General features: G+C 49.5%; 1 protein-coding gene across 6 annotated transcripts in view; it reads right to left on the minus strand.

Moving 5' to 3' along the window:
* Window positions 1-1,830: 1,830 nt before the first annotated feature.
* SLC43A2 (solute carrier family 43 (amino acid system L transporter), member 2) overlaps window positions 1,831-19,688 on the minus strand; it is a 26,082-nt gene continuing 8,224 nt past the window's right edge. For 5 of the 6 annotated variants that reach the window (XM_010142668.1, XM_010142675.1, XM_010142645.1 and 2 more), the window contains 11 exons: window positions 19,163-19,218; window positions 18,374-18,450; window positions 12,158-12,250; window positions 11,230-11,363; window positions 10,576-10,778; window positions 9,828-9,971; window positions 6,230-6,368; window positions 5,672-5,804; window positions 4,670-4,743; window positions 3,054-3,177; window positions 1,831-2,205 (listed from right to left, as the gene is read on the minus strand). In XM_010142668.1, the coding sequence (XP_010140970.1) occupies window positions 2,044-2,205; window positions 3,054-3,177; window positions 4,670-4,743; window positions 5,672-5,804; window positions 6,230-6,368; window positions 9,828-9,971; window positions 10,576-10,778; window positions 11,230-11,363; window positions 12,158-12,250; window positions 18,374-18,450; window positions 19,163-19,218 (1,339 nt within the window). In that variant the 3' untranslated portion in view covers window positions 1,831-2,043. Of the gene's footprint in view, window positions 2,206-3,053; window positions 3,178-4,669; window positions 4,744-5,671; window positions 5,805-6,229; window positions 6,369-9,434; window positions 9,457-9,827; window positions 9,972-10,575; window positions 10,779-11,229; window positions 11,364-12,157; window positions 12,251-18,373; window positions 18,451-19,162; window positions 19,219-19,688 lie in introns of all 6 variants that reach the window. The other variant, XM_010142637.1, reaches the window with a different exon arrangement.

Consider the following 19,688-nt stretch of genomic DNA (forward strand, 5'->3'; position numbering starts at 1 on the left):
GTCATTTCCACACGAGTGACTGAAGACTCAAAGGTACCGTGGAGTGGAGCCGCGTCCGAACTGCCCGCAGCGGCTGGCTGGGGGTGGTGACTCGAGGTGGCGCTGCTATCCCACCAAGCTGCCACCACCCAGGGACTCCACAGGGCTCCCAGCTCGCCTGCCACGGCTCCGTGCCAGAGGTCACCAAGCTTGCTATTAAGAGAAGGTGAAGGCCTGGCTGGGTGAGCATCTGCATGCTTCAAGCCATCAGTGGAGGGGTTTACACCCAGTTTCCAGGCAGTTTCTCAAAGGAAGGGGTGAGTGCACTGTTGTTTCAACAGCTCAGCGCGAACGGGGCAGTGATTCAGTCCTGGGCTTTCCCACCCAGCCGTATGAAGTTGAAGGACTCGCCCCCTGCCAGGCTTTGCAGGAATGCAGGAGCTAGCAGTTCAGAAAGCTCCACCACTACATCTTCATAATGGTTTTATTTCTGCCCCCAACCTTCCCACAGCCGCTAGCTCAGCCCAGCACACACGCTGCTGCACGCCAACCCATGTTCATCCTCAACGCCGCACAGCCCTGCTCCGAGCAGGTCCAAAGAGCGCAGCGTTGCGCAGGCTGAGCTGCTGACCTCAACAAGAAGGTTAAGGGCAGAAAAGTCAACTTTAGACAAGACTTAGGAACACCTTTATAAAAATAAGCAGGTTAAGAATTCCCTTTGTATTCCCTCTGTGGTGAACAGGCCTGGGGCACCTTTACCCACACGTATTGCTCTAAGTCAGCTCCACCGTACAACCCATCACCACATGCTCTGTCCAGACAGAGCATCCGCAGCACAGACGGCTCTTAATACAGCCCGGCAGCTTTTTGGTCAGTCACAGTAACCTGGAGTTCAGCAGCTCGTTAAGGAATTCGAGGAGTTATTACCTCGGTCCCTCAACCCTTAACAGGGGCCATTACAAGAACAACGTAAATAAGCCATGGCTAGAGGAAGGATTACATCACCACATCACCCTGCCATATGTCCACAGGATCCAGTTACCAGACACAAAGGAGTGTTCTGCACTCTTGATTCTTTCCAACAGCAAGTCAGTTCACATGCGAATGTCAAGGGATTTGGAGCCCCAGAAGGCAGCTTCAAGAAGCTTCTCCACTTTAGTAAGTACGTGCTGCTGCTCCCCTCCCAAGGTCACGTTGGAGGGAAGAGGCAGCAAAAGGCAACAAGTCTCAAAGCACTTCATCAGTAAACAAGATCCAATTCCTATCTCAAAGGCTCCAGGACTGCAGACAGTTTAAAAACACGTACAGGTGATGTTGCAGGCCAGGAGGAGGAGGAATTCCAGGCCTTTGAAGGCTTGGTCTAGGACCAAGCAGTCCACTAGGCTCTTCATTTCAGTGTGGAAGGCAGATCCATTGCTCACAGTCTGTGTTACTTGCAGTAATAAAAGATTTGGGAGCTGTCAGTGCTAGCAGCCAACATTTAGCAATACACTGAAGCTGTGCTCATACACAGAGACATAAAATTCCCTTCCCTGCCTCAAAAAAAGTCTGGGGAGTGTCTGGATAGACAGTTAAAACCATTGGGTCCAGCAACACATCAAGCAGAAAGACCATTCTGCAGCCTCAGGGAGGGAGGAGAGCGCAGCCTGCATCCAAGACAATGTCAGCCAAGGTTGGGGGAAGAGGGGCAGAAAACAGACTTCAGTGTGTTACATTTGCAAACTCAGATTATGGCCTTTCTTCCCTCTTCCCCCATCCTTCTATTCCTTCTCTCCCCAATTTCCTATGCAGAGACGGTGCCCCTGGAGCACGTGGTCAGGGGATAATTTAAGACACAATATCTGTGTGGCCTTTATAAAAAGGAAAAGTGTCCCGTGTCTGGAGTAAGAAGTGGGAAGTCCCCTCCTGCCATCTGAGGAAAGCCAGTCATGATGTCCTGCCCTCACTCCGGTGAGGAGCAAAGACTGGCACAGCCAGGAGAGAACAAGCCTGGCTTACACCACAGGCAGAACCCACGGATGTGGTGGGAACCTGTACAGGGGAGGTTGTGTTCAAAGCACCAGTTTACACAAAGGCTTCCTCATTGGGAGTGCCGTTGATTTTGAAGAAAAGTTTGGCATCATCCATCTTCTGTCTTTTTTCTCTCTCTAGCCTGCGTCTGTAGCAGACCAAGTAGACTGGAAGGCAGAAACCCAGCAAGCTCATGCCAAGCAAGCCAACGTTCACCTGCAGGAAGACAGACAAAAGAAAATGAGGCAGGCTAGGAAGATGACAACCCAGTCACGCATGCCAAAGTGTCAGAACCCAGCCCATGTCGCTTAGCTGCGGGCAAACCCAGAGACGCCCTGCTCGGTGTATTGGCAACAACCTCCACTGTATCTATATTTACACTCTGGCGCCCAGAACACCAACTGTATAAGCTAAATGCTGCAAGGGTTTGTCGCTCCAGATCGTGGCTGCAGACTTGTTCCACAGTCAGACAGGGCTGTTTAAGCTGCAGTTTTTACACCAAGTCTGCTGACTGGAGAGCAACAGGCTGCTGGGGTGTGTGCATGTAGCCTAGGACTACTAGGGCTCTGCCCAAGAGCATCCATGTTATGATTTTATTGAGCTGCCTAGACAGACTCATCAAGACACCACATTAGCCCTACCCTCAACAGCCAGTTGGCTTTTCAGACATTAGCATCAGCAGCCCAAAATTTACTGGTAACTGAGACTAATAACTAAGGGCACAGAGTATTTCTACTGCATCCTGAGGTCCTCACAGATTCACTCACTTTTACCCAACAGATTTTGACTCGCCACACAAACTTCACTGAAAGGACTCCTGCAGCTTCTGCCCTCCTCCCTTCCCACAGACCCACATAAGGGTTAACAGCTTTCCCTCCCAGGGATCATTGCTCACACAGGGAGGGGTCTCCTGGACAGCACCAAGGTAACAGCAGACTGAGGGACATGCTAATTTACAGCTGTTTTTAACCTTGGTCCATGAACAGGAGTCCTTGTTTACAAGGAAATGACCCAAAAATCATCTTAACCACCAAGCCTTTGCGTGAAATTTGAGAAGAACTTGCCCAGAGAGGGTCTCCTTCCAAAGGTCCCGTCAATGCCATGAAAAGAGGTTGCTGCAGAAGGGCAAAAAGGGCGCTGATCAACGACTGCAACCCTGTCAAGCTGCCAAACTGAGTGGAGGGGTATCTGTCAACAGAGAAAGCAGCAGCATTATATGTCACCTTGACTGTTCACATCCAGCTCAGGTGACATTCCCACGACAGGTACAACATGAAGAACAACTCTCTCCGGGACTGAAGTATCAGACCCAGCGCTCATTTTGTTCTGCAGGCAGGTGGAAGTGCTTATACAACTACTGCAAAAGGAGAAGTGTTGCTATTTACCAGCGAAAAGCAGGGCCTCTTTACCCAGATGACAGCATTTGCGGCTGAGCAATCATTTTCATCTGGTCATAACAATTTGATCCCTTCAGGAGTGAAACCTGCACAACAGGTTAGTGTGTGTTTTGCCTTTTAGAGCACAAGTCTGATCAGCAAGGCTGTTGACTGTAAAGTGCTGAATATCAGATACTACTAATGGAACAATAAATTTCAGGAACAGTCTAACATCTTTCCATGACCGAGCCGTGTTTAAAAAGGGTCAGGTTAAACTAAGATTGGAAAGAAATGAATCAAAACCTCCAAATATTCTAAGAAATCACATTGGAAACAAAAATACCTCAACTCCAGGAAGTTCCAGAGTTGCAATGGTCAAACAGGACCAGTTTACAAGCAAGCTGATATGAACAGCAACGGGCATTCACCTTGCCCAAGAGAAGAGTCTTCTGCTTCTAGCTGCTAGGGAACCAAACACAGTTTGGTTTACGCAGTTCTGAAGCTGAGTCCTAGATGGGTTTTCTAGGCTGGATTCCCCAGCACTGGGACCAAAAGCTTTGACAGAGAGAGTCTGTGGAGTCTCCATCCCTGAAGATATTCAACCCCAAGCGGACACAGTCCTGGGCAGCTACTGTAGCTGACCCTGCTTGAGCATGAGGGTTGGACCAGATGGTCTCAAAAGGCCCCTTCCCACCTCAACAATTCTGCACTTCTCTGAAAAACAACAACTTCTTTCTGTTTGTCTGTCCAACAGCTCAGGACAGAGGGCAGATCTGTTTTCAAACCCCAAAACATTGCTCAATAAGGAAGAGAGTGTTTAGACAGCTATTGATGATTTCGATAAGTCGCAAACAGGATGGATGATCTGTCCTGGGAAAGGGAGTAGGCATCACCAGGGGGATCTTGAGCAATGCTCAACCAGTGTAACTTCAGAGCAGACCAGTAGCAGTGTGTTCAATTCTGTTCATGTTTTGCCTGGACACATGTACAGAGCTACTCACTGTAAGTCAAAGAAAGCCTTGAGTTTTTACTGCAGCACCTTAGTGTCAGCAGCCTGGCCTCACCAGAGGCCCACACAGAGCTGTGCCTCTCCCAAAGGGGTTAGCTGTTTCTAAACAAGGAAAACATTGGCTGGACTTCGGTCCAGCTACTATCATGTCTGGTGGTGACTGAGGAAACAAGTTGCATCACCGTTCCTCCTCTGACAATGAAGACTTCACTACCCGATCTCCCTTGCAGCTGGACAGCTTATCCCAAACCAGTTCATCTGGCCAGCCATATGCTAGAGAGAAGCAGAGACTTACACAGCTGCGTAGAGGCCTCCCACAGCAGAGTGGATGAATCCTCTCACAATTGTGTGCAAAATGAAGGAGAGAATCTGGAAAGAGAAGCAGAAAAAGGTCACGTCCTAGACAGCACACCTAGATGTTCCAGACCGACACACAACCATGCCTAAAAGCCGCTCTCCTTTCTAGTACACAGCTGGGCTTGAACCCAGAACCAAACCTGAAAGATCAGCACAGGGAGGAGGCTGGTGCTTCTCTGTAAAAGCTCAGCTCTTCCTGCCTTTGCGAAGGCCAACACGCAGTGCCCCCTGAGGCTAACCACAACCAGACCCAGCCCGTTGTAGGTGGCACTGCGGCAAGGCCGTGTCCCCAGCAGCCTGTGGCCAGCGGCACAGCGCTCTTTCATTGTGCTTGGGGCTGGCATAATTTTCCACGAGTTATTTGTGGACAATATGCAAGTATGAGCAAACTACATCTGTTTGCCTGCGTCAACAAGACGTGTTTAAATACAGCATTAACTCCTCTGCCAAAAACCAGGTGGTGCAACAAAATAAATATTTTAACAGGTTCCTAATCCCATAGGTACCACCGGGCATAGCATCTGATGCAGAAATAACCTGCTGTGTATATCAGTGTCATGCTTCTTTACAGCAAATTTTCTGACTGTCAGCAGCTTCAGTCGAGCCCAGATTAAATGCCCAAGCACCGCTGAGAGGATCTCAGTAGGAAAGTGTCTGTTGTTACACACTCGGCTGCAGAAACTTCTAAGTGTCAATAAATTGTGGATCCACTCTGACATTCCCTGCTCTGCTTATTTAAGTTCTCATGAGACGTGAACGGCACGGTGTTATATTTTTAAACTCCCAAAGCAGCGCAGAGGTCTCCCAGCAGTGCCAGAAAGCCCTCCTGCCATCAGCTGCTTCTGCTGGCTCACAGGACCTCCTGGCACTGCCCTGCCTGCCATTTTGCCCAGACTATGTTGCCAGCCTCTCCAGCACACCCACCCATCGACCTACTCACCTGCAACGGTAAGTTAGGAATAAGGCAGGTGACTCCAAATCCAACCAGGAGGAGATTTGTGAACGCAAAGGCATTGGTGGAGTTGATGATTTTCTGGATCTGACGATCACGCTTTTTCTTTTTCTTGTCACCTCTGGAAGGAGAGCAAAACCTAGGTTGCAAAAAGCACTTTCAGCAGCTACTGGAGCTCACAGCAAGATTCTCCACATCTCACAGCAACTCTAAAGCAGTCTGGCTAGAGATCTGCCTAAGGAGGTGGTGGGATCTCCATCAGTGGAAGCCGAGGAACAGCTGGGTGATTATTTCAGTGCTGTTACTGTTAGCCTAGAAAGAAAGTCTGAGCCCCCCACCCGCCGCTACAATTTAAATTTGTTCTTGACTGATCTTAGGGAACATGGAAGTGGCCCTTTCCTCTGCAACTGTCAAGTCTTCCTCCAGGCTTTCTTTTCTCTACTGAAGAACCAATACTCTTTTCACTCTTTCATCACAGAACACGTTACACAGGGCAGAGGAGGCTTGCTACATGGTTGCATGTCCCGTGAGGTGCACATTACGCACTGCTCAGAGTTGCTCTCCTCGTTCTCGTCTGAGCCATCATCGCATTCTTTCATTCGCCAGTCCATGATGTAGCCGATCACAGGCGCTGTCAGCAAGCACAGCAGTTGCAATACCCCAAAAATGGAAGTGTAGAGAGCCACTGCAGGAAAAAAAAAAGATAAAAAAGCTTGTCAGTCCAAGTGGAACCACAGCAGCAACACTAAAAACAGAGAAACCATTCCTCCCCACGGAACACTCAGAGCCCAGACCCCACAGGCTAACAGGCAGGGCTGAAGGAACAGGGACACCAAAACCCCACTTCATTTAGCCACCCAGAGGCATGACATTAGAGTGGACATAGGGGGCGCAGTTGCTTCTACCATTCTGATCCTGCCCTAGTTCTCTCCAAGCAGCATCAGCCCAAGAGCAGGTAGAGCTCCAAAAACGGGACCCAGCATCTCCTTAGTGCCAAGGATGTTTATTCTGGCTAGGATCAAAGTTCTTACAACCAATATATCCTCCTGCCCAGCCCACTCTGCCTTAGTCATCTCCTCTCCTGCCTTGCTGGGAGCTGCAGCTTCATCTTTTCTAGCCAGCAAGGACAAGCCAGGCTGGGAAGGTGAAGACTAACCTATTTTGTGCTGAAGGGACAAATCTGGAGGAGGGGACAAGGAGCAGGAGAGTTTAGCAGCAAAACCACCACAGCATCTGAGAGCAATCATTAAAAACTCAGACTGATGAGAATTCCCTGTGTGTTAAAGATGGGAGAAGTGTCTACGTGGCTTCCTAAGGGAAAGCTGATGCCAGCAGACTTAGAAGCAACTGTCCCCTCCTGTCACTGAACAGTTTTCCCACCCTGCAATGCATTTTCCACTTCCTCTCTGCAGCCCACATGATGGATTTGTAGGCATCACACAGAAGGGCTGGTGAGTCACGGTACCACAGCCCTGAAATAAGGATGTAATTCTGAAACTGCCCGTCTCAGCACAGAGTGCTCACAAGTTACAGCACTGCAAGCAAATCAGCCAAAAGGAGCTTTCGTTTGTCCCTCCCAACACATTTCTAGACATAGCCAAAGCAGTACAGCCAGGATTTAAACCAAAATCTCCTTGGGAATGGAGAGAAGCCTTTCTCTCCTTGCAGGAAACTCCAGCGGGGCTGCCTTGCCATACCCAGGCATAGCACCTGAAGAGGCTTTCCTGGTTCCTGGCAAGGGAACTAGGAGGGACTTCCAGCTCCAACCTCCAAACTCACATCTATGCCCCCATCACCTCCACAAAGGCAAGTCCTGAAGTGGCCCCACATCCCCTCTCATCATAGCAACTGCTGTAGCCAAGAGAGACAGGTGGCATCTCCCTCTGCAAACACTCCTGGAGCCGATCTGCTGTTGTCTGGTTATTTTTTAATAGAGGGTAAGGAGCAAGCCACGCTGTCACATTTCCCCCCTTCGTACTATTCTGAGCACTTAATCTCAAGCTCTAAACAGCAAGAGCAGAAGCCATCTTGAAGCAGGGAATGAAATTTATGGGGTCAGCAAAAGAGGAAGAGAGACAGTAGCTGCTACAAAACAGGGCCTCCTCAATTTATCACCTTAGAAAATGTCCTTTCCTGAGGAGGAAGAAGAGAACAGTATCTAGCAAATACCAGCAGGAGTAGATGTGGCAGAAGTAGACACCTGGATAGAGCAAACAAAGGGTGCACGCATGGGCACAACCCTTCCCATCCGCTGGTTACAGGTCTTTTCATCCAAACCGTCCTGAGCAAGCACCTCATACAGCCGAGTTTTCTAGCCCACCCCAAGTTGACCCAAGCTCTCTAAGCGTTACCTGATTTGAAAGCAAGGTGATAATTTATGAAAGATGCGGCCAAATTTCAAGTTCTAGACGCAACAGGTCTGCTCTCTCCTGCCTTCCTACACCAGTCGTACAGTCACTCATGCAGCTCCTGAACGCCTCAGCTCCTCCCTCACCTTTTGGGGGTTTCAGAAGATAAGCAGCCACAGGCTGGCGGCTTTTCCCACCTCTAGGTTTCATGACAGGTTTAAATCACCACCACCCTGCATGGGAAGCAGGACTTTCAAGGACACAGTGCCTCACTGCAACTTAAAGACTTTACTCCCTGTCTGAATTATTTTCCCCGCATCCTTCTCTCCTCTTCTGCTCTCAGGAATATTTACATTTTCTTTGACCATGACACTTGCAGGATTGACTCAACTCTCTCTTCCCTTGCTGAGTGCTGAGAGGAGCTGCAGGTGGAGGAGGCTCTCTAAACAAATCACCTTCAAGTAAATAACTGCAAGAACAACAAGGAATCCAAGGCAGCAGCATCCCATCCTCTCCTGATCCGCACAGACTACATTTCTAGAGAGTCTTGGAACTGCTCTTGCAGTGACACTGCTGCGACCAGACAATACCAGCGTTTTGCTGATGCCATGGAAACACCAAGGCAGTGGACGGCACTGTGAGCCCAGGCTACAGTCAGGGGGAGGAGGGGGAAAACGGGAAATAATCTCAAAGGTGGCACAGCAAAAAGATGCAACACACCCAAGGGGCACAAGCCCTTTAACAGGAGCTTGATCCGCACAGAATTGGCAGCATATATAGTAATATCAATTCTAGAATACCAAGGAGGGGTGGGGAAAAATGAGAGAGAAATAACTAGAGCAAGCCAAGGTGAAAAGAAAGAAAAAAAGGTCAGTGTGAAATAGTTACAAGGTAAGCAGAAAACTAAGCTGTGTCGGGAAAAGTAGGCAGCGCGAGATCTGCCCTGTTTACTGTGTAGTATCTAAATTACCTCTCGAGCCAGGAGATAAAAAGCTGAATGCTGCAGACTGTCAAAGACTCAGACAAAGCAATTCAGGGAATGCCAGGGCACTTGGAGTTTCCCCATTTCCCTCCCTCCCCCAGAGCTCACTCCTGTTTTCAGAGGAGTGCCTCTTGATTTACCAGCTTCATGCAATCCAGATTTAACAAGTTCAAACTGGATCTTACTAAAAAGGAAAAAAAAAAAACACTAAGCCTTGTTGAAAATACCCTGGATTGCAAAACAACAGTAAACTAATGTACTCTTTCCTGTTTGCTCCATGTACTGAATCAGAGCTATAAATACAGACGAGTCCAGCTCAGTGAGCACCCCTGAGCTTCCCCGGCACACACCAGGCTGCGCAAAACAGCTATGACTTCACTTCTCCCACCCCCAGTTGCTGGGCTGAGAAAGTTCGTCCAGCCATTAGTCATGAGAGTCAGCTGCTCTGTACTTTGTGCTGGCTTCGGATAAGCAAAGCAAATACCTGATGAAATAGGTTATCCAATAAAAAAAAAATTTATCATGGTCCATCCTGAGAGGCGACTTTCAACAACCCATCTGAGGAAATAACATGGAATAGTATTTAACAGACACTGGGCTAAAATTAGATTGACATTCAAGTGCCTACCCCTCTGCCCTGGGCTAGTTCCAGCCCTCCGCTAGACCCTACCAGCAGCTGTCAGCCACGCTCTGGCACTAACTGCCGTACACTGCCTGTCTGCTGAGGAATCAGGTCACTGGCCTCCTGCAATGGCCAAGTCTGGGTCCAGTCCCAGTCCTAAGGAAGCAGATAAACGCTTTCAGGTTACCCCACCTTGATCTGCATCTCCAGACAGGAACTCGAGGATGGTGTTCATAGCGCCCATGTAGAAGATGAGCCGCAGCTGAGTGACACACATGGTGATAAGGCTGAGCAACAAAATAGGGCTGAAGACACTCTTCATGAAGGAGGGAGAAGCTGCAGAAGGAATAGTAGAGTCTCTGAAAAAGGCAACATACCTTTGTAAACACGGACAACTTCAGAAGAGGCTTTGGCTTCTGGGTGAGCAGGTCTTTCTCCTAGCTAGTCACACCAACCCTGCATGCCAGGGGCAGCTCCAAGGAATTCACAGACCTGGTGCCTCAAACTTCCATCATGCACAGCTATAGGTGCCTGGAGTTTGGCTACCAGTGACCAGGGCAAGGGAGCAGGAAGGACAGCTCACCTCTCTGTGGGCAGAGCAAAAGGAAGCTTCAAACCACTTGCTTTTGCCACTCTCCTGAGTAAGGAAGGCTGTGTCATGATGGCAGCAGTCTACCTAAGAGACAGCGGCGTCCTTCTGCAGTCACATTAGTGACCCATGCTGTTGTCCTCACCCCCAGCAACACTACATGGTGTTTAGACAAGTATATAGGGACAGGATTCCTTATGTAGCTGAACCTGTATTTAAATAAAGGTGGCTGGCAGGCAGCCCTGGCAACACATGGATCACCTATCCTTCGCTCTTATAAACAGGGCTGGAGCAGGGAGGCCAGCAGCCTCAGGCCAGACAAGCATCCCTGGGGCACTCAGGGAACCACACCTGCGCTGTCAGGCTGGCACTTCACTTCTAGGTCCACCGTAGACAGACAGAGCTTGTTGTTCTCTTGCAAGGCTGTCGGCTCCTTGGGGCCCTTCATGGAGCTCCCCACACTGAGTCGGCGCCCCACTGTCGTTACTTGCTTGTAAAACTGTTTCCCAGTGATTTTGTGATCAAATCCCAGCCAGCTGAACTTTATTTTCACTCTGTTGGGCAGTAAAGAGCACAAGAGCTGCAACATAGGGTGAGGAATCAGAGGCAGCAAAGGAGTCAGAAAGGCTGTGTGTGAATTTAAGGCACTAGTTTCCAACTACAAACCCTCCAATGGTCCGGATCCAGAGCACAGAGAGATACTTCCCCCAGGGCCAGCTTGGCACAGGTCTATATAGAAATACTTAAAGACTACCGGCAGATTTTTCCTTCATAATCTCACGTTTTGGAAAGTTCCACTTTCCACAGATATTCACTAGTCAAGACGTAACGCTAGTGGCAGACATAAATCCTCAACCTAAGAAGGAAGGCCAGCACTAAACAACATGCAAGGGAGTTCCCTGTCCACCCCCCTAAATTAGCCATGCCAACACTTTCCAGAGAATGAAATCAGAGAAATTTCTAGGGATGTGATTAGCCCTCAAGGCTAGTCTAGAGGACACTTACGAATAGTCCATGTCTTCCGGTCCCGGAAAAGGCTCCAGTGGCCAGTTGAAGAAACAGTTGAGGAAAACTAATCCTGCACAGCTTGCCCAGACAAGCAGAATGAGGATGAAGGAGACCCCAAAGTCATATATAACCTGGAAATCCCAAGGGAATATGGTTTTAGCTCTAAGAGCAGAAAGATACTTCCATATGCTTTGAATGAGGTCTGAAAGGAAGCTGTGGGAAAGAAAAACACGCTGCATTTAACGTGGGTTTAACTCAGGTGGTAACGGAGGACAGTTCTGTGACATGCAGCCTTGGAAAGAGGTATATTCGCATCTTTACAGCAGCTATAGCAATGACAGGGCCTCCAGCCAGAAGAGCATGCATTGCAGATAACTGCCATCAGGGGTTTCCATCTAGGACCTTCTCCTTGGAAAGCCAGCAGCAACTTCCCTGCCCTCTTGGGACTGGCTTACCTTCACTCTATCCCCCTTATGCTAACTCTGCAATGAAACATCTCTGGTTCAGAACCACTACGTGCTCTACGTGTGAGCGACCATCTCTTCTGTCCTGTCAGTGCTGCTGCCAGCTCTGAACTGTGTTCAAAGCCAACCACCTGTGGCAATCACACAGATTAAATATACACATGTGGATTAAAATCCATATAGGGAGACACTCCTTAGAGTTTAAAAAAGCAACATCTCAAAAAGATCTTCGGTTCTTCACTTTTACTCCACACCTTCAAAATTTTACTGTTCTCTTTGCAATATTGAGCTCTTGAAGCAGTCGCTTGGGAAGTCTATACCAGATGGGAACTGAATCTTGCAAAGGCACATCTCTTGGAGTGCTTTCGCAAACAGTCCCTCTTTCTCTCCACATTATTGCTAAATAGTGCAAGACTCCAGCACAACACCCCCAGCCGTGAGTCACGATCCCACAGCCCTACCTTGATTCCTGGAAAAGTCACAGCAGAGGAAGCATAGGAGCCAATCATCAGAGCAATGAACGTGGAACGAAGGTCACCAAACATGTTGGGCAGCTGGAGGAAAAAAAAAAAATAGTTGAAAGAGACTGCTGCCAAGGGCAGGAGGATTTCTTGAGGTGATGTTGGCATTTAGGATTAAGACTCCTGGATACCAGAATCTGAAGCCAGCTGTACTCAGGAGTGACTTAGCTCTTCAGGATATTGCTCTGCAGGTTATATTGGCATCTCCAGCATCAGGGAATGTCTACAGTCCAAGATTTATGTGCCTCTTTCCAGACTGACAGCATACTTTGCATTGGTTACCTTTAGCGCAGGAGTGTTTGCCCCAGCCCTTGTGCTTTAAGAGTTCCTTACCCCACGTCTGTAGCGATCATCTCTTTTCCTCTCCAAAAAGCACATGTACAAGTTCTCTACCCTCTAAATCACCCTCTCTTTAGTCAAAAGTTGTTAGCCACAGGCTATGACTGCTGCAGTCTTTAACACACGCTGTGACACCCTGAACTGCCAGGTTTGTTTACAGACCTTGGGTCCGTACCCAAATCTTTGCAGTAGACCGGGAAGTTCCTGTTATACCAAGAAGGAACAGAGACAAACATGAACTGTGTTGCTGTTTGCGTTTCCAGTTCTAGCTAGGTCCCTGGCTCCTTGGGTGAAAGCAGACTCTACAAGAGGGACTAAAGCCAGTTGTTTCTCTGTCAGATGCCCTATCTTAGAGCTAGGCACAGGAAGGCACCACAGACACTAGGCTTTCTTGTCCTTTATTCAGCAGCAAAAGCAGGCAGCAGCACCTTGTGTTGCTATTCCTGATGCCCACCCCACTTTGCTGCCTGGTCTCCTATCAGGTATGGTGGTTTTGCTGACAGCAAACCAGGCTGGTTCTGCAAGGTTGGGAAAGCAAAGCCCTTGGTGGGCTCAGCTAGCAGCAGCTCACAGCAGCCACCTCAACAGCAAAAGCACTCCCATCCCCTGCTTCCACTCAGGACCCAAAAGCAGAGTGGAGGAGGCAGAAAGAGCTGCAAGACCTTCCCACCCTCCTAGGAAAGGAGGAACTCCCCATTTTTCTAAACAAGCAGAAGGGGACAAGTTTCCATCACTAACTAATGATGGCCTGCAAACTGGAAATTACAGCTGCAGGCTACAGAGGGCTCAGCCTGAAGCTGGTCAACAGGCAGAGATTCTGCTGCAGGCAGAAATTTCCCTCCCACCTCCTTTTTCAGGTCACTTACTGCCCAAATTCCCTTGGGCATCACTGCCACGTCAGCCTGAGGGCCTCAAAGCAGGACACTGCGGGTTCCTTCTAGGACTGAAAGCATAACCAGCATTTTCCCTCTTTAAAGATGCTGCTGAACAAAATGATTCAGAGAATATTAGACCAAGTCTGAGCAAGCAAATGCTGTCATCACATTCCCCCTCCACTGCTGAAAAACAAATCCATCTTTCCCAGGAGTAGCATATAAGGCAAGCAAATCTGGCTTGTGTCACAGCAGGACCCGCGTGTTTACCACACAAGTATTCCTGTGCAGGAACACGCCAGGATCCATCTGCCTGTTTATCATCCCTCTGTCTCACTGCAGAGCTTCCTATGCAGTGCAGTCTCCAGGTCCTCAGATAACCCCAGCCAGCGAACAGCAGCAACGATGTGCCAAGCCTGATGCTGCTGGTGTGCCCCGAGCAGACGCACCGGGCTGAGGCAGAAAACGCTGCGCTCCTCTGCAGCGAGGATCCCCACACCCATCCCCAGATCCCTGCATGCAGGATTGCTGCCAACAGGCTGCTTTCAGGAGCTGCAGACGGGAAACGGCAAAGGATCCAAAGGTCTGTTACCAGGCACAAAAAAAAAGCTCTTGGAAGCAGTGGCCTAAATACACACCCCAGAAAACAGCATCTGCAGAATCTAGTATCTGCAGGTTGCAAAAAGGCTAGTCATTGTCACCAGGGAGGCCACTCCTCTAACCTCCAACAGCCCAAACCAAAAATAATCCCCAGAAATTACAAGCAGCAGCTGCTCCCGCTGGGGAGCTCAGAGCAGGGCAGGAGCTCCACAAACACAGCTGCTTCTTGGCTTGGGATGGTTTTCCCCAGAGCCCCAAAGATCACAAAAAGCCTTTTTCATACAGCAGATGCAACTCCCAAGCGAATCCTCCTGCTCTGAGGGCTACTGGGGATGGAGAGTGGGCCCCTGAAAGCAAGAAGGCACGGCCAGGAGAATCCAGTCTGCTTCTGCCTCGATGGGGACAGAAGTCCTGGAAAGGCTAAAGACTTCCTAAAATCCTGTTTGGCACCAAGCAAGCAGCCAGATTAAAAAAAAACCATATTGGCCATTGGAGATTTAAAGTCTTATCCAACCTAATCAAAGCAAGCTGAGCGCTTGGGAGGAAAAGAAATCTGAGACTACCTGAGGGGCAGAGGGGAGCTGAAGGGAAAAGCAGTCCCTCCCAGACAGAAAAGCTCTCAGCCTGTGAGTGCCAGCACTGGCAATGCCTCTGCAGGGCTCACCTAAAGACCAGCTACTAAAATATCACACGGTTACTAAGCTATTTTTCATGCTGTCTTTATAGCAGCAAGCATTGGAAAAAAAGAACCAGAGAGGAAAAAAAGCCACGGAGCAAGTGGGCGCTTTGTTTTTCTGCCACCAAAAAGATCTGATCCCCATCCTGATGTTATCCCTGCAGGCCAGAAGAGACTCCTCCAGCCCTGCTGCCCCCTCTGCCATGGCAGCCCCAATGCCGCAAGACCTACAGGGGCAGAAACTCACACCCCTCCTGTTTAAAGATCAGTAATAATCAATGTACTATTAACTTTACACCCCATCTGAAAAATACCAGCTTCATTTTGCCGAAGAGTAACTGTGTCCTCCGAGTCCTTTATTACAGGTGCACAATCCTAACCTGATAACATGATCTCTGCTTGCAGATTATCTTCTCATCTATCCCATAGTGAGTTTAAGGCCTCCAATAATATCTTGTGATCTTTTTTTCAGCTTTTTCCTGGGGACAACCCTTATGAGAGTTACCACAGTAGCATCAGCAAACCCAACTTCCTTCCTCTTGCAAGGACAATTTGGAAAAACAAGTGGAAAAAGTCAAGGGATTGAGCACTCAACTCCTGCAGAATGGTATTTCTGTTCTAGCTAAACTTTGTTTTCCCTGTCGGGGATATATCTGGAAGTTATACAGACACTAAAAATACGTTCTCCAGGAAAGCCTCAAACTGCCCACTTTGTCCAAGGCACATGGACATTCCTGTTCCCACTCTCCAACAAACAAAAGATCACAGAGCCCCGAGTTTGCTTCGTATTTCCGAGCAGAGCTGATTCCCTGCACCGCACTGCCCTCCCCGCTCCAATTAAAGTGCACAGTTCGTAGCAGAAAAGAGCAGCAAAGCAGCTGTAAGGCTTTGAAAGGAAAGCAGGACAGAAAACAATCTGTAAAAGGCTCTTTGTGGTAATTTATCACACATGTTTATTTCTTTGCATGAAACAGCTTCGGCGTGGACCCAACGCCAGATTCCTGCGCTGCTGTCGGAGCCACCAAGCCAGATCTGTTTCCATTTCCAATCTGCACTTATATTGGCCAAGACCAAGTCACAAGGCAGAAATCTCCCCTCTGCATTTTAACAACAGGCACAGCCTGACCTTGTTCCCAGAACCAGGAACAGCCCCTCTCGCTGGCTCCCCCTCCTCCCCAGGCCACACCACCAGGCACCCAGGGACAGCAGCTCCCTATGGCTCCACACCTTGCCACGTGCTCTCATGACACCCTGGGACTTGTGACTGAAAAAGGCTTTGAACCCAAGCGGCAAAGCTTCGTGGAGCGCTGTCCCAGGCTGGAACGCTCAGAGATCCTGTTTACCCCCCCGCACAAGCACCGAGATCTCCGTCTCCAGCTCTCCCATCAGCTCACACTATGCCCACGCACAGGGGTGTGCCAGGAGGTCTTAACACCCAATGAAGCCCCCAGCGAGAGCGTCCCAACGCTGCAGGGGCTCCCTTCACAACTACCCTGCTACGAAGCAGCAACTGAAACCTCCCCAGGGTGGCCAAGGACCAGCTCACGCACCAGTGGGTTTGACCCACTTCCCGGAGCATTTCAGGTCACTTGCAGCTGGCAGAAGGAAGTCACCTTGCTTTGACTCGGGTGTGCACGTGCGCTCTCGGCAGTCAGGGCCTGTGTCAGCCAGAACAAGCACGCTCAGCACCAGAAGTTGATTAGTACTCACCACCTCTGCGTAACGAGCGCCCTTAACAAGGTCTTTGAGTCGCCCCTTTCAGCACTTCCTTCAGCCTCTCCTGGGCACAACAGAGCACAGCGCATGCAAGCCGCAGCGCTCAGAGCCCCTAAGCCATGGACCTGTCATCCCTGTGTCCCTCCCTTGCCTCACTCCCTGTCTCCAGAAGGGACCCCCAAGAGATCACCATGTCACTGCAGAAGATAGCTCTTGACATGCCAACTGTGAGCACCCCACAGCAGGCAGAACCACGCAAGGACAGAACCGTAACAGCCAGTGAGCAAAATCCACCCACTTTTAACAGTCACCCCCACTGCTACACTGTGATGCAGGTGACGAACTGCTTCCCTCCCACCCTGGACTATTTTTAATTCCACTCACACGCCACAGGTACCGAAATGCCTCTGGGCAGCTCTGCAGGGAAGCACAGGCAGCTACATCTGAACCTGGAACGGAGAAGTCAGGCCTGAAGCCACCTCAGCTCTTTGCAAAACACAGTGTTGCCTGGAGGGGCTGGGCTCCACCTGAGGGCTCCCCAGGACCTCACAGCATCACTACTCACTTCAGACCTCCTCAAGGCCTGGATCTCTTCTTGGAAGATTTGATCTTTTTCCTGCCATGGTATTTTCTTAGTGCTGCAGAACAGCTCATTAGTGAGGGCACTAATAAGTGGCTTTAGCTTACCACTTCTGGTGCTAAAAGCCACCATACAGCACATCCCCTGTATTTCTCCCCTATCCTTGCCCTCCCTCCTATCACCACCAGTGGCTCTGAAATAATCTGTGACCCCTTAATAACCACCCAGAGAGACAATAACCAGTGCTGGCAGCAGCAGGACAGGAATGTTCTCCCGTCCCACAGCAGTGCTGATGTGCTCCTCTCTTCCTCGCCTTTATTTGAAGCGTGGCAGGCTGACATTCTCCCCACAGGTCCGTGGGACCAAAGCCACGGTTTCCAGTGAAGAACACTACATACAAAGGAGGGACCAACATCTGCACTGTGTTTTGAAATCAACAGCAGCAGCAACACCACAGTACACACAGCGATCTGTAAATCCAGCTGCTGCCAAATTTAGTCTCAGAAGTTCAGCCAGTGCCTAAGCCTTGTTAAGTTAGAGGTAACCTTGACAAAGTTTAACAGCAAGTTCAAAGTAAAGCAGTCCAAACATGAACGTTTTCAACCGCAGCTCAAGAAACATCAGTGCTTTCCAGACTGTTTTCTGGAAGACTTTCCACCCAGCTCTGTTTCAGCCACTGACAGAGATCAGGGTAATGAGGCAGAAAATAAAGCAGCTACTTGGAAGACGATACTGTTTCTGTCTCCAGGCAAAAAGAATCCCAAAATACAGAGATCCAGCTGACAGTTGTTGACCAACGCTTGCAATACAACCCATGGACTAAACAGATCGAAGTGGGCTGCACAGACGGAGCTGGGAGCATTCAACAACACCAAATTTCTAAAGAAATGTGGAAGGGACTCTCACCCTTCTGAGAACAAAAGCTTTCCGTGCTCAAGAACAACCACTTTGGTGGGGCAAGACGCAAAATGCACTCACAGAAAGCTGGTCATACCCAGCTGCAAGGGTTTGTGCCCTGCTGATTCTTCCTGCAGTATGTCAGTGCTAAATCCAGAGCAAACACACATCCAGCCTGTGCCAGGTAGCTGAGCACTGCGTGTACAGGCATATGACAATCTGAGTCCTAGACAAAAACACTTCCTTTCCCCCCCGCCCCCCACCTTCTCCTGAGATGCAAGTGGCAGGTAAAAAAAAGACTTAGAATAACAACCTAGAACTCAGCCTTTCAGGTAAAAGAATGACTGACCCTTTGTCCTGAACAAAACCACATGCTGTTCAAGCCACACGTCAAAGATCCACTCTGTTCTTTCCTGCGAGCCCAACTCACAGCCACAGCAAGGAATAAAAGAGTCAGGTAATAACTCTTCACTTACCGTAAGCGACGTGAAGGTCATGCACATCCCACCAAAGCCATTCAGAGCCAGCGCGATGAATATCAGCACAGAGAGAGCTGCAACGATAAAAAAAACACCCTAAGCTTTTACAGGAGTGGAGAGGGAAAGGAAACCGACCCCTGAGGGCTTTGGTCCTGACACATAAAAACCTCAGTGGATCAACACCCTCAGGACGTGCCAGGCTGTTCCTGACCCAGCAACCACCTCCCCAGCCACACCGGAGGGAAAGGCCAGGGCTCTCCTCCGAGACAGGGTTCAGGATGGGATCATCCCTCTCAAGGACCGAAGGGTTTCTTTTCCCTCATGAACAGATTTGCTGATGCAGCTTATCTGAATGGGTCTTAAAAGGAAAATTTACTTGAAAGAACTGGATTCAAAGCGTCACCCTGCTATCTGGTCTTGAGGAGCAAGCTCCATCTATCCCTGGCAAGAAAGCTGATGACACACTGCTCCTACCTATTCCCCAACCCTGGACAAGCCTTTTTTGGCTTTTGGAATTGCTCCTCTGCAAGACCTGGCCCTGCCCAAACACAAAGTTGAGAGACCTGGCTGTCTTGGACATTTTGGATACGCTCTCCACTTAGATGTGTGAAACTCCAGCTCTCCCCAAAGCCTCTTAGCTCCCAAAGGCCAGCAGATGCTTGGCTTGCGTCCCCAGCCAGACCTCAGCAGAGCACTGGAGGAGTGACAGTCAGCGCAGAGTGCTTCCCTGTCTGCTTCCCCAAAAAACCACAGCCCCCCCAGCTCGGCAGAGAATCGCGTACTTACAGTCTGGGTTACTGGCACCGTACGCAATCAGCACACAGGACACCGCAAAGCAGGCACTGAAAAGGAACCAAACCCGTGAGTTCCCTACAGCCAGCCTCACACACAGTAAATTATGCTTCTACCTCCTCAGCTCCTTGTTAAGCAAGCACAGTATAATTTCTATAACAGGGAAGGAAACTGTTGATTTGGAAACAAAATTCCAGGGAAATACCCAAACATTACAGAGAAGCCTTGCACAAGGGCCGAGGGAACAACCTTTCCTCCCAGTACTGACACAGCTCTTGCTGGACCCAAATTCCCTGCTGGCTTTCCAGCACAGAGCTTTGCCAGCCCTCACCTCGAGGTGACCAAAGATAGCAGCCACCTTCATCCCGAGACCCAGCTGTGGTCACAGCACTCTCAGCCTTCCCCTGCTCCTCTCCAGTACGGTCTGAGTCAGAGAGTTGTCTTGTTTTCCCCTCTCTGCCTACAGGCCAGTTTAGCCAGTCTGATACCCTCCAGCGCACTAAAACTCAGCAGTGCTGGG

The sequence above is a fragment of the Buceros rhinoceros genome, unplaced genomic scaffold, assembly GCF_000710305.1.
Source record: "Buceros rhinoceros silvestris isolate BGI_N320 unplaced genomic scaffold, ASM71030v1 scaffold24760, whole genome shotgun sequence".
Taxonomy (NCBI): Eukaryota; Metazoa; Chordata; class Aves; order Bucerotiformes; family Bucerotidae; genus Buceros; species Buceros rhinoceros.